The sequence below is a fragment of the Ciconia boyciana genome, chromosome 31 (genome assembly GCF_034638445.1).
Source record: "Ciconia boyciana chromosome 31, ASM3463844v1, whole genome shotgun sequence".
NCBI lineage: Eukaryota > Metazoa > Chordata > Aves > Ciconiiformes > Ciconiidae > Ciconia > Ciconia boyciana.
Window position 1 is genome coordinate 1,621,570 of NC_132964.1, and position 18,765 is coordinate 1,640,334.

The following is an 18,765-nucleotide window of genomic DNA, read 5'->3' on the forward strand; positions in this document are numbered from 1 at the left end:
CCCCATAGCACCCCACAGCACCCATGGGTGCCGCACAGCACCCCAAAGCACCCACGGCACCACATAGCACGCCACAGCAGGCATGGGTGCCCCACAGCACCCCTTAGCACCCCATAGCACCCCACAGCAGCCATGGGTGCCGCACAGCACCCCATAGCACCCCATAGCACCCACAGCACCCATGGGTGCCCCACAGCACCCCAAAGCACCCACGGCACCCCATAGCACCCCACAGCACCCATGGGTGCCCCACAGCACCCCACAGCACCCACAGCACCCCATAGCACCCACAGCACCCATGGGTGCCCCACAGCACCCCATAGCACCCACGGCACCCATTGGTGCCCCACAGCACCCCATAGCACCCACAGCACCCATGGGTGCCCTGTAATACCCCACAGCACCCACGGGTGCAGCGGTCACACGGGGTCAGAGGGGGTCACTGTCACAGGGTCAGAGGTCAGGGCTGAGCGGCAGGGTGGGGTCACGGGGTCAAGGGTCGGGGGTCAGAAGGGGGACAGGGGGGACAGGAGGGGACATTCGGGCGCTCCTGGGGGGCTGGGGGGCGTGCCCGGGGGCGTGGTCACAGTGGGGCGGGGCCAGCTGGGGCGGGGCCACAGGTGCGCGGGCGCGGGAAGCTGCAGAGGGGGCGGGGCGCCGCTCTCTCTGACCACGCCCCCGCCGCCCAAGCCCCGCCCGGTTCCTCGTCCTTAGCCCCGCCCCGCGGTTGCCCCGGGCGACACGGCCCCGCCCCTCCCCATCCGCGCTTTGCGGCGGCCGCGCGGCGCTTTTGCGACGGTGTCGGCCGTCAAGCGGGAGCGGGGAGCGGCCGGCGGAGGGTCGGTACCGGGGGGGGCTGGGCCCGATCCTCCCCCTCCCCCCGCCACGGCCCCCCCAGCCCATGGGGGGCCCTGCTGGCTGCCCCCTTCCCCTGGGCTCCCTGCCCTCCCCGGCCCCCCAGCCCTGAGCCGGGCGGGTGCCCCCGCCCGCCGCTCCCAGGGGTGCCCCCCCCCCCCAGCCCCTCGGGTCACCTCTGGGCACCCCTCACCCCTCTGGTTGCCCCCACCCCCCCAGCTGCCCCCAACCACCCCTGACCCCCACCCTCCCCAACCCCTCCACCCCCCAAGCTCTCTGACACCCCCTGACCCCTCCAGGTGCTCCCCAACCCCCTAACACCCCCTGACCCCCCAAAGCTCTCTAACACCCCCGACCCCTCCAGGCGCCCCCAACCCCTCCTAACACCCCCTGACCCCCCAAAGCTCTCTAAACCCCCGACCCCTCCAGGTGCCCCCGACCCCCTCTAAGCCCCCCGACTCCCCCGACCCCTCCAGGTGCCCCCCAACCCCTCCAGGTGCCCCCGATCCCCTCTAACACCCCCTGACCCCCCAAAGCTCTCTGACACCCCCGAACCCCTCCAGGTGCCCCCCAATCCCCCTAACACCCCCTGAGCCCCCAAAGCTCTCTAACACCCCCGACCCCTCCAGGTGCCCCCTGACCCCCTCTAACCCCCGACCCCTCCAGGTGCCCCCTGACCCCCTCTAACCCCCCGACCCCTCCAGGTGCCCCCTGACCCCTCTAACCCCCGACCCCTCCAGGTGCCCCCGACCCCCTCTAACCCCCTGACCCCTCCAGGTGCCCCCTGACCCCTCTAACCCCCTGACCCCTCCAGGTGCCCCCGACCCCTCTAACCCCCCGACCCCTCCAGGTGCCCCCTGACCCCCTCTAACCCCCGACCCCTCCAGGTGCCCCCTGACCCCTCTAACTCCCCGACCCCTCCAGGTGCCTCCCTGACCCCTCTAACCCCCCGACCCCTCCAGGTGCCCCCGACCCCCTCTAACCCCCCCGACCCCTCCCGACCCCTCCAGGTGCCCCCTGACCCCTCTAACCCCCCCCGACCCTCCAGGTGCCCCCGACCCCTCTAACTCCCCCGACCCCTCCAGGTGCCCCCTGACCCCTCTAACCCCCCGACCCCTCCAGGTGCCCCCTGACCCCTCTAACCCCCCTGACCCCTCCAGGTGCCCCCTGACCCCCTCTAACCCCCCTGACCCCTCCAGGTGCCCCCCGACCCCCTCTAACCCCCCGACCCCTCCAGGTGCCCCCTGACCCCCTCTAACCCCCCCGACCCCTCCAGGTGCCCCCCTGACCCCCTCTAACCCCCCGACCCCTCCAGGTGCCCCCCGACCCCCTCTAACCCCCCGACCCCTCCAGGTGCCCCCCGACCCCCTCTAACCCCCCGACCCCTCCCGACCCCTCCAGGTGCCCCCCTGACCCCCTCTAACCCCCGACCCCTCCAGGTGCCCCCCGACCCCCTCTAACTCCCCCGACCCTCCAGGTGCCTCCCCTGACCCCTCTAACCCCCCGACCCCTCCAGGTGCCCCCTGACCCCCTCTAAGCCCCCCGACCCCTCCCGACCCCTCCAGGTGCCCCCTGACCCCTCTAACCCCCCTGACCCCTCCAGGTGCCCCCTGACCCCCTCTAACCCCCCTCGACCCCTCCAGGTGCCCCCTGACCCCCTCTAACCCCCTGACCCCTCCAGGTGCCCCCTGACCCCTCTAACCCCCCCGACCCCTGACCCCTCCAGGTGCCCCCTGAGCCCCTCTAACCCCCCCCGACCCCTCCAGGTGCCTCCCCGACCCCCTCTAACCCCCCGACCCTTCCAGGTGCCTCCCTGACCCCCTCTAACCCCCCGACCCCTCCAGGTGCCCCCTGACCCCTCTCTAACCCCCTCGACCCCTCCAGGTGCCCCCCGACCCCTCTAACCCCCCTGACCCCTCCAGGTGCCCCCTGACCCCCTCTAACCCCCCTCGACCCCTCCAGGTGCCCCCCGACCCCTCTAACACCCCCTGACCCCCCAAAGCTCTCTAACACCCCCGAACCCCTCCAGGTGCCCCCTGAGCCCCTCTAACCCCCCGACCCCTCCAGGTGCCCCCTGACCCCCTCTAACACCCCTAACACCCCCTGACCCCCCCAAAGCTCTCTAACACCCCCGAACCCCTCCAGGTGCCCCTGAGCCCCTCTAACCCCCCGACCCCTCCAGGTGCCTCCCCGACCCCCTCTAACCCCCCGACCCTTCCAGGTGCCTCCCCGACCCCCTCTAACCCCCCCGACCCCCTCTCTAACCCCCCCCGACCCCCATTTTCTCCCCCCCAGGACCATGGACGCCCGCTTCACCCGAGGGAAGTCCCCGCTCCTGGAGCGAGCCCTGGGCCGCCCCCGCACCGAGGTGAGCCTCAGCGCCTTCGCCCTCCTCTTCTCCGAGCTGGTCCAGTACTGCCAGAACCGCGTCTACTCGGTGGCCGAGCTGCAAGCCAAGCTGGCCCGCTTGGGCCACCAAGTGGGTCTTCGCGTCCTGGATGCTTTGGTGGCCCGGGAGAAGAGCGGTCGACGCGAGACCAAGGTCCTCAACGTCCTCCTCTTCGTTAAGGGCCCCGTTTGGCGGGCCCTCTTCGGCAAAGAGGCCGATAAGCTGGAGCAGGCCAACGACGACGACAAGACCTATTACGTCATCGAGAAGGAGCCCTTGGTCAACACCTACATCTCGGTCCCCAAGGAGAACAGCACCCTCAACTGCGCCGCCTTCACCGCCGGCTTGGTGGAGGCCGTCCTCACCGCCAGCGGTTTCCCCGCCAAGGTCACCGCTCACTGGCACAAAGGCACCACCCTCATGATCAAGTTCGAGGAGGCCGTCATCGCCCGGGATAAGAGCCTGGAGGGGCGCTGAGGGGGACGGCGGGGTGGCCCGGGGGGGTCCTTGGTCTCCCGTGGGGACGCTGGAGGTGGTTTGGGTTCCTCATCACCATCCTGTGTCCTTGATGTCCCTTGGCCACCCTTGGGGACACTGGAGGTGGTTTGGGTTCCTCACCGCCGTCCCTTGTCCCTCCTGATGGCCCTTGGCCACCCTTGGGGACACTGGAGGTGGTTTGGGTTCCTCATCACCATCCCTTGTCCCTCCTGATGTCCCTTGGCCACCCTTGGGGACACTGGAGGTGGTTTGGGTTCCTCACCGCCGTCCCGTGTCCTTCTTGATGGTCCTTGGCCACCCCTGGGGACACTGGAGGTGGTTTGGGTTCCTCATCACCATCCTGTGTCCTTGATGTCCCTTGGCCACCCTTGGGGACACTGGAGGTGGTTTGGGTTCCTCACCGCCGTCCCTTGTCCTTCTCGATGTCCCTTGGCCACCCTTGGGGACACTGGAGGTGGTTTGGGTTCCTCACCGCTGTCCCGTGTCCTTCTCGATGGCCCTTGGCCACCCTCGGGGACGCTGGAGGTGGCTTGGGTCCCTTGTCCCTCCTGATGGCCCTTGGCCACCCTCGGTGACGCTGTGGTCCCTTTGTGTCCCTGAACACTGTCCCTTGTCCCTCCCGATGTCCCTTGGCCGCCCTTGGGGACCTTGGAGGCAGTTTGGGTCCCTCACCGCCATCCCTTGTCCCTCCTGATGGCCCATGTCCTTCGTTGGGGACACTGGAGCTGGTTGGGGTCCCTCACCACCATCCTTTGTCCCTCGCGGTGGCCCTCGGTGTCTCTCGGGGACACCCAAGTTGGTTGGTGTCACTATAAACCGTCTCTTGTCCCTCCTGATGGCCCTCGGCTCTTGTTTGGGGGTTTTGGGGACATCCCGGGGCTGGTTTGTGTCCCTGGACACCGTCCCTTGTCCCTCCCCGTGGCCACTGGCCACCCTCGGGGACCCTGGGGTCCCTTTGTGTCCCCAGACACCTTCCCTTGTGTTGTCCCTTGGCCTCTCCTGGGGACGCTGGAGCTGGCTGGGGTCCCTCGCCACCGTCCCTTGTCCCACGTGATGGCCCTCGGTGTCTCTTGGGGACACTCACGGTGGTCGCTGTCCCTATAAACCATCTCTTGTCCCTCCCGATGGCCCTTGGGTCTTTCTGGGGGGGGTTGGGGACATCCCAGGGCCGGTTTGGGTCCCCAGACACGGTCCCTTGTCCCTCCTGATGGCCCTTGGCCCCTCCTGGGGTCACTGAAGTCAATTTGTGTCCCCCAGCACCCGCCCTTGTCCCTCTTGGTGGCCTTTGGCCTCCCTTGGGGACACTGGGGTTGGCCCAAGGCCCTCATGGTGGCCTTTGGTCTCTTGGGGACACTGGGGGCTCCTTGGTGTCCCTCACCGCTGTCCCTTGTCCCTCCTGATGGCCCTTGGCCCCCCTTGGGGACATTGGGGCCAGTCCGTGTCCCTCACCGCTGTCCCCTGTCCCCCCGATGGCCGTTGGTGTTTCCTGGGGACATTCAGGCTGTTCCCTGTCCCTCCTGGTGTCCCTCAGCTCGTCACTGGTGGCTTGGGGACGCCCCGGGGTGGCTCCCGTCCCTCTGCAGTGGCACTGTCCCCTCTGGGTCCCTCGGGGGCTTTGGGGCTGCGGTGGGGACAGTTGGTGTCCCCAAACCCTGTCCCTTGTCCCTCCTGGGGATGTGGGGTGTCCCCTATCCCTTTGGGGACACCAGGGCTGGTCCTTGGGGACACCAGGTTGTCCCCTGTCCCCTTGAGGACACTGGGGCTGCTCCTTGGGGACACCAGGTTGTCCCCTATCTCCTTGGGGACACCTGGGCTGGTCACTGGGGACACTGGGGGAGGTCCTGTCCCCTTGGGGACACCAGGCTGCTCCCTGGGGATGCCAGGGCTGGCCCTTGGGGACAGCGGGGTGTCCCCTGTGCCCCTGGGGACACCAGGCTGCTCCTTGGGGACATCGGGTTGTCCCCTGTCTCCTGGGGTCTGGCTGTTGGGGACAGCGGGGCGTCCCCTGTCCCCTTGCGGACACCAGGGCTGGTCCTTGGGGATGCTGGGGGGTCCCCGTCCCCTTGGGACACCAGAGCTCATCCTTGGGGACATGGGGGTGTCCCTGTCCCCTTGAGGACACCAGGGCTGGTCCCTGGGGACATGGGGTATCCCCTGTCCCCCTTGGGGGCCCTTGGGGACCCGGAGGCCACCCCCGGGTGCCGCCGCTGTCACGCGCCGGGTGGCCGCACCCTGTCCCCGTGTGTCCCCCCCCCAAAGCCACTTCCTTCCCCCAAAGTGCTGCGCTGGCACCCGGGCGGGGGCCACCCTGGTGGCACGTGTCCCCAAGGGGGGGGGGGGGAGGTGACGTGTCCCCAAGGGGGGGGTGCGTGTGTGTGTTGGTGTCCCTGCGGTGTCACCTGCTGCCACCAGCTGAGCCCGGACGCGCTCGCTGCACCCATGGGACGGGGCCGGGCAGGTGCTGGGGGTCTGGGGTGGCAGCCCCTGCGTGTGTCCCTCCCTGCTGACCGGTGTCCCTTGTCCCCGCGGGCAGGGGGTGGCCGTGGGACATCGGGGCCTCCCCGGGGCTCTGCCTGCTGCTGGCGGCCACCGGCCTGGCCTGGGGGGGGCTGCTGGGGGTGCTGCTGGGGCGGCGTGAGTGGGGGACAGGGGGACACGGGGGACATGGGGACGTGGGGGGACGTGGGGGATGTGGGGACACGTGGGGACACGGGGACACGGGGGACATGGGGAGGATATGGGGGATGGGGGACATGGGGACTAATGGGGACACGGGGGGTATGGGGACGGGGGACATGGGGGACAGGGGATGTGGGGACATGGGGACTAATGGGGACACGGGGGGTATGGGGACGGGGGGACATGGGGACAGGGGCTTGGGGGGGCCATGGGGACATTGGGAGAAATGGGGGACGGGGGATATGGGGACAGGGAGGGCACATGGGGACATTGGGGACACGGATGTGGGGGGCACATGGAGGAACACGGGGACATGAGGGTGACAGGGTGACGGGCGGGGCAGGAGGTGACGGGGGTGCTGGGGTGACAGTGGGGGACAGGGGCTGGGGGGCGCTGGGGGTGCCAGGGGTGACGGGTGGGGGGTGCTGGTGTCCCCGTCCCCAGACGCGGCGCTGAGCCAGGAGATCCGGCACCTGCGGGAGCGTCAGGAGCTGCTGGAGGGGAACGGTGACACTGGGGACAGGGGGACACGGTGGGGGACAGGGAGGGACAGGGGACATGGTGACTCATGGGGACATGGTGGGGACAGGGGGCAGGGGGACACGGGGGACAGTGAGGACGGAGGGACATGGGGGGACATGGGGACAGGATGAGGACACAGGTACTGGGACACGGGGACAGGGGTGGGGACATGGGGACAAGGGGGACATGGAGGGGCTCAGGGGTGCCGGGATGTGACAGTGGGTGGCCACGGGTGACAGGAGGGGACAGGGGTGGCAGTGAGTGGCTTGGGCATGGCGGTGGGTGGCAGCGGGTGGTGGTGGCGGTGGCAGCGGGTGGCACCGGGTGACAGTAGGTGACAGTGGGTGCCGTGTCCCCACAGGCTCAGCGCTGGCGCTGGCGCTGGCAACGCTGGAGGGGAACCAGACGCGGCTGCAGCAGCGCGGTGGGTGGCACGGCCACCCCCTGTGTCACCCTGTCACCCCCTGTGTCACCCTGTCACCCCCTGTGTCACCCCGTCACCCCCCATGTCGCCCCCCTGTCACCCCCGTCACCCCCCGTGTCACCCCCGTGTGCCCATATCCCCCGCGTAACGCCTGTGTCACCCCCTCACCAGCGTCACCCTCGTGTCCCCCATGGTCCTCTGTATCCCCCCATGTCCCCAGTGTCCCCGTGTCACCCCAATGTCCCCACTGTCCCCGTGTCCCCCCCCAGGTGCAGACACAGCCGCTCTCCTGGAGGTCCTGTCTGCCAACCAGAGCGTGACCCGCATGGAAGGTGGGGACATGGGACATGGGGGACATGGGGACAGGGGGGACACGGGGTGACAGGGGGTGACAGGGGGGACAGGGGGGACGTGGTGGGCATGGAGTGACATGGGGACAGGGGGGACATGGAGACGGGGGACATGGGGACAGGGGACAGGGGGTGACATGGGGACAGGGGGGCATGGGGACATGGGGTGACATGGGGACAGGGGACATGGGGGACATGGGGGACAGGGGGCATGGGGACATGGGGTGACATGGGGACAGGGGGACATGGAGATGGGGGACATGGGGACAAGGGACATGGGGTGACATGGGCACAGGGGGACATGGAGATGGGGGACATGGGGACAAGGGACATGGGGGGACATGAGGGACAGGGGGGCATGGGGACATGGGGACGGGGGGGCATGGAGATGGGGGACATGGGGACAAGGGACATGGGGGGACATGGGGACAGGGGGGCATGGGGACATGGGGTGACATGGGGACAGGGGACAGGGGGTGACATGGGCACAGGGGGGACATGGAGATGGGGGACATGGGGACAGGGGACATGGGGACAGGGGGGACAGGGGGGCATGGGGACATGGGGTGGTATGGGGACAGGGACATGGGGGGACATGGGGACGGGGGGCATGGAGATGGGGGACATGGGGACAAGGGACATGGGGGAACATAGGGTGACATGGGGGGACACGGGGACATCTGGGGACATGGGGTGACACGGGTGACATGGGGCCATGGCACCATGGGGAACATGAGGGGACACGGGGATGGGGGGACACCTGGGGACACTGGGGGACACGATGGGACATGGAGGACCCCGGGCCCTGGGTGACGTGGGGACACACGGGGGGGGGGGGGGGGTCCCGTGTCCCCACGGTGCCGGGTGTCCCCGCTGTCCCCCCAAGTGTCGGGGACGATGGTGGCCGTCTGGCGGGACCGCGATGGCACCCGGGCTGCGCTGCACCAGCTGCTGCGGGCGCTCTGGGCCCACAACGGTGGGTGCCCGACCCGGGGCCGCGGGCACCCATGGGTGGGGGCACCCCTGGGTGCACGGGTGGGGGCACCCGGGTGAGGGGGCGCTCCTGGGTCCACGGGTGACGGGACGCCGGGGTTCCTGGGTGGGGGGGGGGGGGTCCTGGCTGTGTGTGTGGGGGTCCTGGGTGGGGCACCCCTGGGTGCCTGGGGGGGATTCTGGGGTGGGGGGATGCTGGGGTCCCTGGGTGGGGGGGCTCCTGGGTGGGGGGATTCTGGGGTGGGGGACGCTGGGATCCCTGGGTGGGGGCTCCTGGGTGGGGGCACCCCTGGGTGCCCCTGGGTGCCTGGGTGGGGGAGCTCCTGGGTGGGGGCACCCCTGGGTGCCTGGGTGGGGGCTCCTGGGTGGGGGACGCTGGGGTCCCTGGGTGGGGGATTCTGGGGTGGGGGACGCTGGGATCCCTGGGTGGGGGGCTCCTGGGTGGGGGCACCCTGGGTGCCCCTGGGTGCCTGGGTGGGGGGATTCTTGGGTGGGGGGACGCCGGGGTCCCTGGGTGGGGGCACCCCTGGGTGCCTGTGTCCACGGGTGGGGGCAGCCCTGGGTCTGTGGGGGGGGACACCCCCCCGGGTGCCCGGCCTCCCGGGTCCCGGGGCGGGGGCACCCCTGGGTGCCCGGACCCACGGGTGCCCCCCCAGGCTCGGGCTGCGCCGTCTGCCCCCCCGGCTGGCGGCTGCACGGGGGGAGCTGCTACCGGTTCGGCAGCGGGGCCGCGGGGTGGGCGCAGGCCCAGGAGCTCTGCCGGGAGCGGGGGGCCCAGCTGGCCGTCATCGGGGACCCCCAGGAGCAGGTGGGCACCCATGGGTGCTGGGGGGAGGGGGTGCCAGGGTCCCGTGGGGCCCGAACGCCTGTGTCCCTGAGGGTGGGACCCCCAGGAGTGGGGGGCACCCGGGGTGGGGGGCAGGTACGTGGGTCCCGGGGTGGGGGACGCCCCAGGAGCGGGTGGGCACCCATGGGTGCGGGGGTGGGGGCCCGGATGCCTGGGTGCCTGGTGGGGGGCCCCTGGAGCAGGTGGGCACTCATGGGTGCTGGGGGGGAGTGCCAGGGTTCCGTGGGGCCCGAACGCCTGGGTCCCTGAGGGTGGGACCCCCAGGAGGGGGTGGGCACCCGTGGGTGTGGGGGGTCTGACACCTGGGTTCGCGGGGGTGCCTGACCTGGGGGCTGTGGGGGTCCGTGGGGGTCCATGAGGTGCTGTGGGTGCCATGGGGGGTCTGTGGGGGTCCGTGGGGTGCTATGGGGGGTCTGTGGGGTGCCGTGGGGGTCCGTGGGGTGCTATGGGGGTGCCATGGGGGTCCATGGGGGTCCTTGCAGTGCTGTGAGGGTCCGTGGGGTGCTAGGGGGTCTGTGGGGTGCTGTGGGGGTCCGTGGGGTGCTATGGGGGTCTGTGGGGTGCCGTGGGGTCCGTGGGGTGCTATGGGGGGTCCGTGGGGTGCTATGGGGGTGCCATAGGGTCCATGGGGGTCCTTGCAGTGCTGTGGGGGTCCGTGGGGTGCTATGGGGGTCTGTGGGGTGCCGTGGGGGTCCGTGGGGTGCTATGGGGGGTCTGTGGGGTGCTATGGGGGTGCCATAGGGGTCCATTGGCATCCTTGCAGTGCTGTGGGAGTCCGTGGGGTGCTATGGGGGTCTGTGGGGTGCCGTGGGGGCCCGTGGGGTGCTATGGGGGGTCTGTGGGGTGCCGTGGGGGCCCGTGGGGTGCTATGGGGGGGTCCGTGGGGTGCTATGGGGGGTCTGTGGGGTGCCGTGGGGGTCCGTGGGGTGCTATGGGGGGTCCGTGGGGTGCCGTGGGTGCCAGCAGTGCCCTGCCCCCCAGGCCTTCCTGGCGGGGTCTCCCCCCACGACTCCTGGATCGGGCTCCACGACCGCGGCTCCGAGGGCTCCTTCCAGTGGGTGGACGGGAGCCCCAGCACCTACCGGTGGGGCCGGGGGGCCGGGGGGCTGGGGGGCATGGGGCGACGGGGGCTGGGGGGGCTATGGGGGGCTATGGGGGACCATGGGGGGCTCTGGGGTGATGAGGGGGCCATAGGGTGTGATGGGGGCTATGGGGGGGGCCACGGGGGGCCACGGGGGGCTGGGGGCAATGGGGGGCTGGGAGAACCATTGGGGTCTGGGGGGCTACGGGGTGCTGGGGGGCGGGGGGCTCTGGGTGCCATGGGGGTTCTGTGGGGGTCTCTCTGGGGTGGGGGGGCCGGGGGGCCTGGGGGCGTTATGGGCTGTATCTGCGGGTCTGGGGTTCGGGGGGCCGTGACCTCTGACCCCTGCCCCCTGCCTCCCCCCCCTAGGAACTGGCGCTGGGGGCAGCCGGACGAGGCGGGGGGGGGCGAGGACTGCGTGGCCATGGACCCCCGCGGGGGGTGGGGGGACCGGCCCTGTGCCGCCGCCCCGGGGGGGCGGGGGTGGGGGCGGGCCTGGGCCTGCTGACCCCCGGGACCCCAGGACCCCCCCCGGTGGGGAGTCCCCAAGACCTCCCCTTGGGCGCCCCCCCCCTTGGGACTCCACCCAAGGGCACCCCCCTTGGGAACCCCCTTGGACCCCCGGCGACCCCCTCTTGGTGACCCCTGGACTCCCTGCCTTGGGGACACCCCCTCCCCGCCCCCCGCTCGGGCTGTTGGAGGTGACAATAAACCTCGTGTGTGACACTTGGGGACACTGGGGGCACGGGGGGGAACAGTGGGGACATTGTGGGGTACGGGGGTGGGGGACAGCTGGGGACACCGCGGGGCACTTGGGGGTGACCAGGGGACATTTGGGGTCACTCTTGGGGACATTTTGGGGACACTGGGGGGACATGGGGGACACCTTGGGGACATTTGGGGTCACTCTTGGGGACACCTTGGGGACACTGTGGGGGACATGGGGGACACCGGGGGGGACACTGTGGGGCATGAAGGGGGACACTGGGGGACACCGTGGGGCACATGGGGGTGACCAGGGGACATTTGGGGTCACTCTTGGGGACATCTTGGGGACACTGGGGGACATGGGGGACACCATGGGGACACTGTGGGGGACATGGGGGACACCGGGGGACACTGTGGGGCATGAAGGGGGACACCGGGGGACACTGTGGGGGACATGGGGGTGACCAGGGGACATTTGGGGTCACTCTTGGGGACACCGTGGGGACACTGGGGGGGACATGGGGGACACCATGGGGACACTGTGGGGGACATGGGGGTGACCAGGGGACATTTGGGGTCACTCTTGGGGACACCTTGGGGACACTGGGGGGACATGGGGGACACCGGGGGGGACACTGTGGGGCATGAAGGGGGACACTGGGGGGACACCGTGGGGCACATGGGGGTGACCAGGGGACATTTGGGGTCACTGCTGGGGACACCGTGGGGCACAGGGGACACGGGGGGGACACATTTGGGGTGCCCTGAGGTGACATCGGGTGACACCGTGGGGGACGGGGGCATTTGGGGACACTGGAGGGCACGGGGGGGTGACACTGGGGGGCACAGGGAGACACTTGGGGACACCGTGGGGTGGGGGGTGACACTGGGGACACCCCTGGGGGTGGGGACAATGGGCCCCCCTCCCCTGGCACACCCCCCTCCCCACGGACACGGGGGGCTCCACAGAACTGCCTTTAATGGGGGAGGGGCGGGGGGACCCCCGCGTCCGGGGGGTCCCGGGGGGTCCCGGGGGGTCCCGGGGGGTCCCGGGGGTGGGGGTCAGGGGGACCCCTCGGGGTCCCGGCCCCCCGCAGCCGCCCCAGCTCCGCCCTCAGCTCCGCCTCCTGCGCCCCCCTCCACCCCGAACCGCCGCCCTGGGGGCAAAGGGCGGGGGTCAGGGGGCGGTTTGGGGGCCCCCAGTCCCTCCCAGTCCCTCCCAGTTCATCCCAGTCCCCCCAGTCCCTCCCAGTTGGGCTCCCAGTAGCTCCCAGTCCCTCCCAGTGGGCATCCCAGTCTGTCCCAGTCCCCCCAGTCCCTCCCAGTTGGGCTCCTAGTGGCTCCCAGTCCCTCCCAGTTCCCCTAGTCCCTCCCAGTTGGGCTCCCAGTCCCTCCCAGTGGGGGTCCCAGTATGTCCCAGTCCCCCCAGTCCCTCCCAGTGGGGCTCCCAGTACCCCCAGTCCCTCCCAGTGGGGGTCCCAGTGGCTCCCAGTCCTTCCCAGTCCCCCTAGTCCCTCCCAGTGGGGGTCTCAGTGGCTCCCAGTGCCCCCCAGTCCCTCCCAGTGGGGGTCCCAGTGGCTCCCAGTCCCCCCTAGTCCCTCCCAGTGGGGGTCTCAGTGGCTCCCAGTGCCCCCCAGTCCCTCCCAGTGGGGGTCCCAGTGGCTCCCAGTCCTTCCCAGTCCCCCCTAGTCCCTCCCAGTGGGGGTCCCAGTGTGTCCCAGTCCCCCCAATCCCTCCCAGTGGGGCTCCCAGTCCCTCCCAGTCCATCCCAGTCCCCCCAGTCCCTCCCAGTTGGGCTCCCAGTGGCTCCACTCCCTTCCAGTCCCCCCCAGTCCCTCCCAGTGGGGGTCCCAGTGCCTCCCAGTCCTTCCCAGTCCCTCCCAGTGGGGGTCCCAGTGTGTCCCAGTCCCCCCAGTCCCTCCCTCTGGGGGTCTCAGTGGCTCCCAGTCCCCCCCAGTCCCTCCCAGTGGCTCCCAGTCCCTCCCAGTGGGGGTCCCAGTGGCTCCCAGTCCTTCCCAGTCCCCCCCAGTCCCTCCCAGTGGGGGTCTCAGTGGCTCCCAGTCCCCCCAGTCCCTCCCAGTGGGGGTCCCAGTCCCTCCCAGTCCCTCCCAGTCCCTCCCAGTGGGGGTCCCAGTCCCTCCCAGTCCCCCCAGTCCCTCCCAGTGGGGGTCCCAGTCCCTCCCAGTCCCCCCCAGTCCCTCCCAGTGGGGGTCCCAGTCCCTCCCAGTCCCTCCCAGTCCCCCCAGTGGCACCTTCCTGCTGCAGGTGCAGCACCTCGGCCCCCAGGCGCTGCCCGGCCACCAGCCGCTGCCACCCTGGGGGGACACGGGGACACTGCGGGGACCCGACACCCCCGGGCGTCCCCAGCCCCCCCGTCCTCACGTCCCCGTGTCCCCCACCGTGTCCCCCTGGCCCCCGGCCCAGTGTCCCCCCCGGCCCCCCACCCCCCATGTCCCCCGGCCCCTGCGATGTCCCCATGTCCCCTGTCCCCCATGTCCCCCTGTCCCCCGTGTCCCCGCCCCGTCCTCCCTTGTCCCCAGGTCCCCTGTCCCCCCATGTCCCCCTGTCCCCCAACCCCGCCATTGTCCCCTCTGTCCCCTCATGTGTCCCCTTGTCCCCTGTCCCCCATGTCCCCTCCGTCCCCCATGTCCCCCGTCCCCCTTGTCTCCTGTCCCCCTTGTCCCCCAACCCCCCATGTCCCCTCTGTCCCCCGTGTGTCCCCTTGTCCCCTGTCCCCTCCATGTCCCCCCTTGTCCCCTCATGTCCCCCTTGTCCCCATGTCCCCCCCTTGTCCCCTGTCCCCCCATGCCCCCCTTGTCCCCCCCATGTCCCCTGTCCCCTGTCCCCCACGTCCCCCTGTCCCCCCACGTCCCCCACGTTCCCCCTGTCCCCCCATGTCCCCTGTCCCCCCTTGTCCCCGTCCTCCCCATGTCCCCTGTCCCCCCTTGTCCCCTGTCCCCCATGTCCCCCTTGTCCCCTCATGTCCCCTTTGTCCCCCGTGTCTCCCTGTCACCCCTTGTCCCCTGTCCCCCCATGCCCCCCTTGTCCCCCATGTCCCCTTGTCCCCTGCCCCCTTGTCCCCTGTCCTCCCCACATCCCCCTTGTCCCCCCATGTCCCCTGTCCCCTCTTTGTCCCCTGTCCCCCCATGTCCCCTTGTCCCCTGTCCCCCATGTCCCCCTGTCCCCCCATGTCCCCGTCCTCCCCATGTCCCCTTGTCCCCTGTCCCTCCTTGTCCCCTGTCCCCCCACATCCCCCTTGTCCCCCCCATGTCCCCTGTCCCCTCTTTGTCCCCTGTCCCCCACGTCCCCCACGTTCCCCTGTCCCCCATGTCCCCCTGTCCCCCCTTTGTCCCCGTCCTCCCCATGTCCCCTGTCCCTCTTTGTCCCCTGTCCCCCATGTCCCCTGTCCCCCTTGTCCTCTGTCCCCCCACGTCCCCTTGTCCCCCATGTCCCCTGTCCTGTACCCCCATGTCCTCTGTCCCCCATGTCCCCCTTGTCCCCTCATGTCCTTTGTCCCCATGTCCCCTGTCCCCCCTTGTCCCCGTCCTCCCCATGTCCTCCTTGTCCCCATGTCCCCCTTGTCCCTGTCCCCCCACGCCCTCTCCTTGTCCCCCATGTCCCCTTGTCCCTGTCCCCATGTCCCCCGTCCTCCCCATGTCCCCTTGTCCCCTGTCCCTCCTTGTCCCCTGTCCCCCCTTGTCCTCTGTCCCCCCATGTCCTCTCTGTCCCCCACATCCCCCTTGTCCCCCCATGTCCCCCTGTCCCTCTTTGTCCTCTGTCCCCCCACGTCCCCCACGTTCCCCCTGTCCCCCATGTCCCCTCTGTCCCCCTTGTCCCCGTCCTCCCCATGTCCCCTGTCCTGTCCCCCCTTGTCCCTGTCCCCCCATGTCCCCCTTGTCCCCTGTCCCCCATGTCCCCTGTCCCCCCTTGTCCCCCGTCCTCCCCATGTCCCCCTTGTCCCTGTCCCCCTTGTCCCCTGTCCCCCCCTGTCCCCCTGTCCCCTGTCCCCCGTGCCGTCCCTCTCCTCCTGCTCCATTCGTCCCTGCAGCTCCGCCAGCCGCTGCCACAGCCCCGGCACTGGGGGCCGGGGGGTCAGGGGGGCTTGGGGGGTGTCAGAGGGTCCCGGGGGGGTAGAGGGGTCGGGGGGATTAGGGTTCTCGGGGGTCCTGTGGGGGCCCGGGGGGCCCAGAGGGGTTGCAGGGGGTCCCTGGGGTCCCGGGGGTTTCGGGGGTCCCAGGGGCTTGGGGTCCTGGGGGGGGTCAGAGGGGCTGAGGGGGTGTCCCAGAGGGGGTTTGGGGGGGGAGTCAGGGGGTCCCAGGGGGTCGGGGGCCCTGGGGGGTCAGGGGTCCTGGTGTGTTTGGGGTCGGGAGTCAAGGTGTCCCGGGGGGTTGGGGGTCGCAGTGTGTTGGGGGCCTCGGGGGGTCTTGGGGGGTCCCTTGGTGTGTTGGGGGTCCTGGAGGGTCTTGGGGGGTCCCAGCGGGGTCCCGGGGGGTCTCAGGGTGTCCTGGAGGGGTGCTGGTGTGTTGGGGGTCCCAGGGGGTGTTGGGGGTCCCAGGGGGCGCTGGGTGGGTGCCGGGGGTCCCAGGTGGCTTCTGGGGGTGCTGGGGGTTCTGGGGGTGTTGGGGGGTTCCGGGGGGGGTCCCAGGGGTTCTGGTACGTCAGGGGGTCCCAGAGGGCTGTTGGGGGTGCCGGGGGGTCCCAGGGTGTGTTGGGGCTTCCCAGGGGTCCTGGGGTCCCAGGGGCACTGGGGGTCCCAGGGGTGTTGGGGGCCCGGGGGTATTGGGGGCCCGGGGGTGCCGGGTCTCACCGCTCTCCCACAGCCGCTCCTGGTGCTCCCGCAGCTGGGCCAGGTCCCGGGAGAGCCCCACATCTGGGGGCGGGGGGGCCATGGGGGTCAGTGGGGGTCAAGGGGGGTCAATGGGGGTCAATGGGGGTCAATGGGGGCTCAATGGGGGACATGGGGGTCAGTGGGGGCAGGGGGTCAATGGGGGTCAATGAGGGGTGGGGGTCAATGGGGGTCAATGGGGGCAGGGGGTCAAGGGGGGTCAATGGGGGCCATGGGGGTTGATGGGGGCCAATGGGGGTGGGGGCCAATGGGGGTCAATGAGGGGCAGGGGGCCAATGGGGGCCAATGGGGTCAATGGGGGCCAATGGGGGTCGGGGGGCCAATGGGGGTCAATGGGGGTCAATGGGGGGCCATGGGGGTCATTGGGGGTCAATGAGGGGCAGGGGGCCAATGGGGGTCAAGTCAATGGGGGTCAATGGGGGCCAATGGGGGCTCAATGGGGGACATGGGGGTCAGTGGGGGCAGGGGGTCAATGGGGGTCAATGAGGGGCGGGGGACAATGGGGGTCAATGGGGTCAATGGGGGTCAATGGGGGTCCATGGGGGTCAGTGGGGGGCAGGGGGCCAGTGGGGGTAGTGGGGAGGTGGGGGCAGTGGGGGGCTGGGGGAGTCAGTGGGGGTACGGGGGTCTATAGGAGTTTGGGGGGTCCATGGGGGTCGAGGGTGACTGGGGGTCCGCGGGGGGAGGGGCAATGTGTGTTAGTGGGGGTCACTGGGGGTTAGTGGGGGCAGGGGGCAGTGGGGGGTCCCTGGGGGTTGGGGGGCAGCGGGCTGGGGTTCACTGGGGACCCTATGGGTGCTTGGGGGTCGGGGGGGCAGGGTAGGGGTCAGAGGTCAGGGTCAGAGGTCAGGGGCCGGGGTCGCTCACCCAGCAGCAGCAGCACCAGCACCAGCCCGGCCCCCAGCAGGAAGAAGCCGCCCGTGACCCCCAGCGCCCCCCCCGCGCCCGGGGCTGCACCGGGGGGCGTCACCGGGGAGCACCCACGGGACCACCCAACCCCCCCGGGAACCCCCAACCCCCCCGGGACCCACTGGCGACCCCCTTTCCCCTTAACCCCCTCCCAAACCCTCTCGGCCCCCCCCCCAATTCCCCCAGGGATCCCACTCCCCCGGGGCCCCCCAAACCCCTCAGCACCCCCGCGCCCCCACCCATCACCTGCCCCCGCACCCGGGGCTGCACCGGAGTGGGGGGCACCAGGGATGACCCCGACGCTCCCCTTCCCCAGCCCCCGGCCCCCCCGGGACCCCCAATACCCCCCAGCCCCCGGGACCCCCCGCCCCCCATTCCTCCCCCCCCCCAGGCACCTGCCCGTCCCCAGCCCATGGGTGCAGCGAGTGCGGCCCGGCCCGGCCCCGCCCACCGCTTTAGGCCCCGCCCACCGGCCCCACCCACGTGGCTCCGGGGCACCCCGGTGTCCCCGGGGGGGCTCAGGGGACGCGTTCGTGCCTCAGTGTCCCCAAATGTCCCCGTGTCCCCCCGGTGTCCCTGTGTACCCCCAATGTCCCCCAAATGTCCCCCCCCCGTCCCTGTGTCCCCTCAATGTCCCCCAGTGACCTCATGCCTCCCCCAAATGTCCCCATGTCCCCCACTGTCCCCCCAGTGTCCCCATGTCCCCCCCAGTGTCCCCATGTCCCCATGGAGTTTGCAGGGACACGTGTGTCCGTCCCCCCCCATGTCCCCATGTCCCCAGAGGGGAAGTGAAAGGGGAAGTGGCCACGTGCGGCGGGGGGGACACGATGACACAGGGGACATGGGGGGGGTGGGGGGGCACGTGGCACGGGGAGGAGGGGACAGGAGGGGACACGTGGGGCAGGGCGGGGGACCTGGGGGACAGGGGAGACATGGGGGACATGGGGACAAGGGGTGGACACGGGGGCCATGGGGACATGGGGACATGGGGACATGGGGACACAGGGACATGGGGACACGGGGACATGGGGACAAGAGGTGGACACGGGGGCCATGAGGCCATGGGGACATGGGGACACGGGGACATGGGGACAAGAGGTGGACACGGGGGGCCATGGGGACATGGGGACATGGGGACATGGGGACAAGGGGTGGACACGGGGGCCATGGGGACATGGGGACACGGGGACATGGGGACACGGGGTGGACACGGGGGCCATGGGGACACGGGGCCATGGGGACACGGGGGCCATGGGGACACGGGGACATGGGGACACAGGGACATGGGGACATGGGGTGGACACGGGGGCCATGGGGCCATGGGGACACGGGGACATGGGGACATGGGGACAAGGGGTGGACACGGGGGCCATGGGGACGGGGGACATGGGGACGGGGGACATGGGGACATGGGGACATGGGGACAAGAGGTGGACACGGGGGCCATGGGGACACGGGGACATGGGGACACGGGGACATGGGGACAAGGGGTGGACACGGGGGCCATGGGGACGGGGGGACATGGGGACACAGGGACATGGGGACAAGGGGTGGACACGGGGGGCCATGGGGACGGGGGGACATGGGGACACAGGGACATGGGGACACGGGGACATGGGGACAAGAGGTGGACACGGGGGGCCATGAGGCCATGGGGACATGGG

The 18,765-nt window shown here is 70.8% G+C and overlaps 2 protein-coding genes across 2 annotated transcripts; both read left to right on the forward strand.

Moving 5' to 3' along the window:
* Positions 1–759: 759 nt before the first annotated feature.
* On the forward strand, positions 760–4,574 carry TRAPPC5 (trafficking protein particle complex subunit 5). The gene is made up of 2 exons (XM_072848494.1): positions 760–839; positions 3,151–4,574. Exon 2 carries the CDS (start codon positions 3,155–3,157, stop codon positions 3,719–3,721), a length of 567 nt encoding a protein of 188 aa, XP_072704595.1. The 5' UTR covers positions 760–839; positions 3,151–3,154; the 3' UTR covers positions 3,722–4,574.
* A 1,576-nt stretch (positions 4,575–6,150) lies between these two features.
* Positions 6,151–17,560, forward strand: LOC140645117 (C-type lectin domain family 4 member G-like). The gene is made up of 9 exons (XM_072848336.1): positions 6,151–6,200; positions 6,866–6,928; positions 7,305–7,367; positions 7,637–7,699; positions 8,604–8,693; positions 9,367–9,518; positions 10,539–10,641; positions 11,008–11,121; positions 17,493–17,560. Exons 1-9 carry the CDS (start codon positions 6,182–6,184, stop codon positions 17,558–17,560), a joined length of 735 nt encoding a protein of 244 aa, XP_072704437.1. The 5' UTR covers positions 6,151–6,181.
* Positions 17,561–18,765: the final 1,205 nt, after the last annotated feature.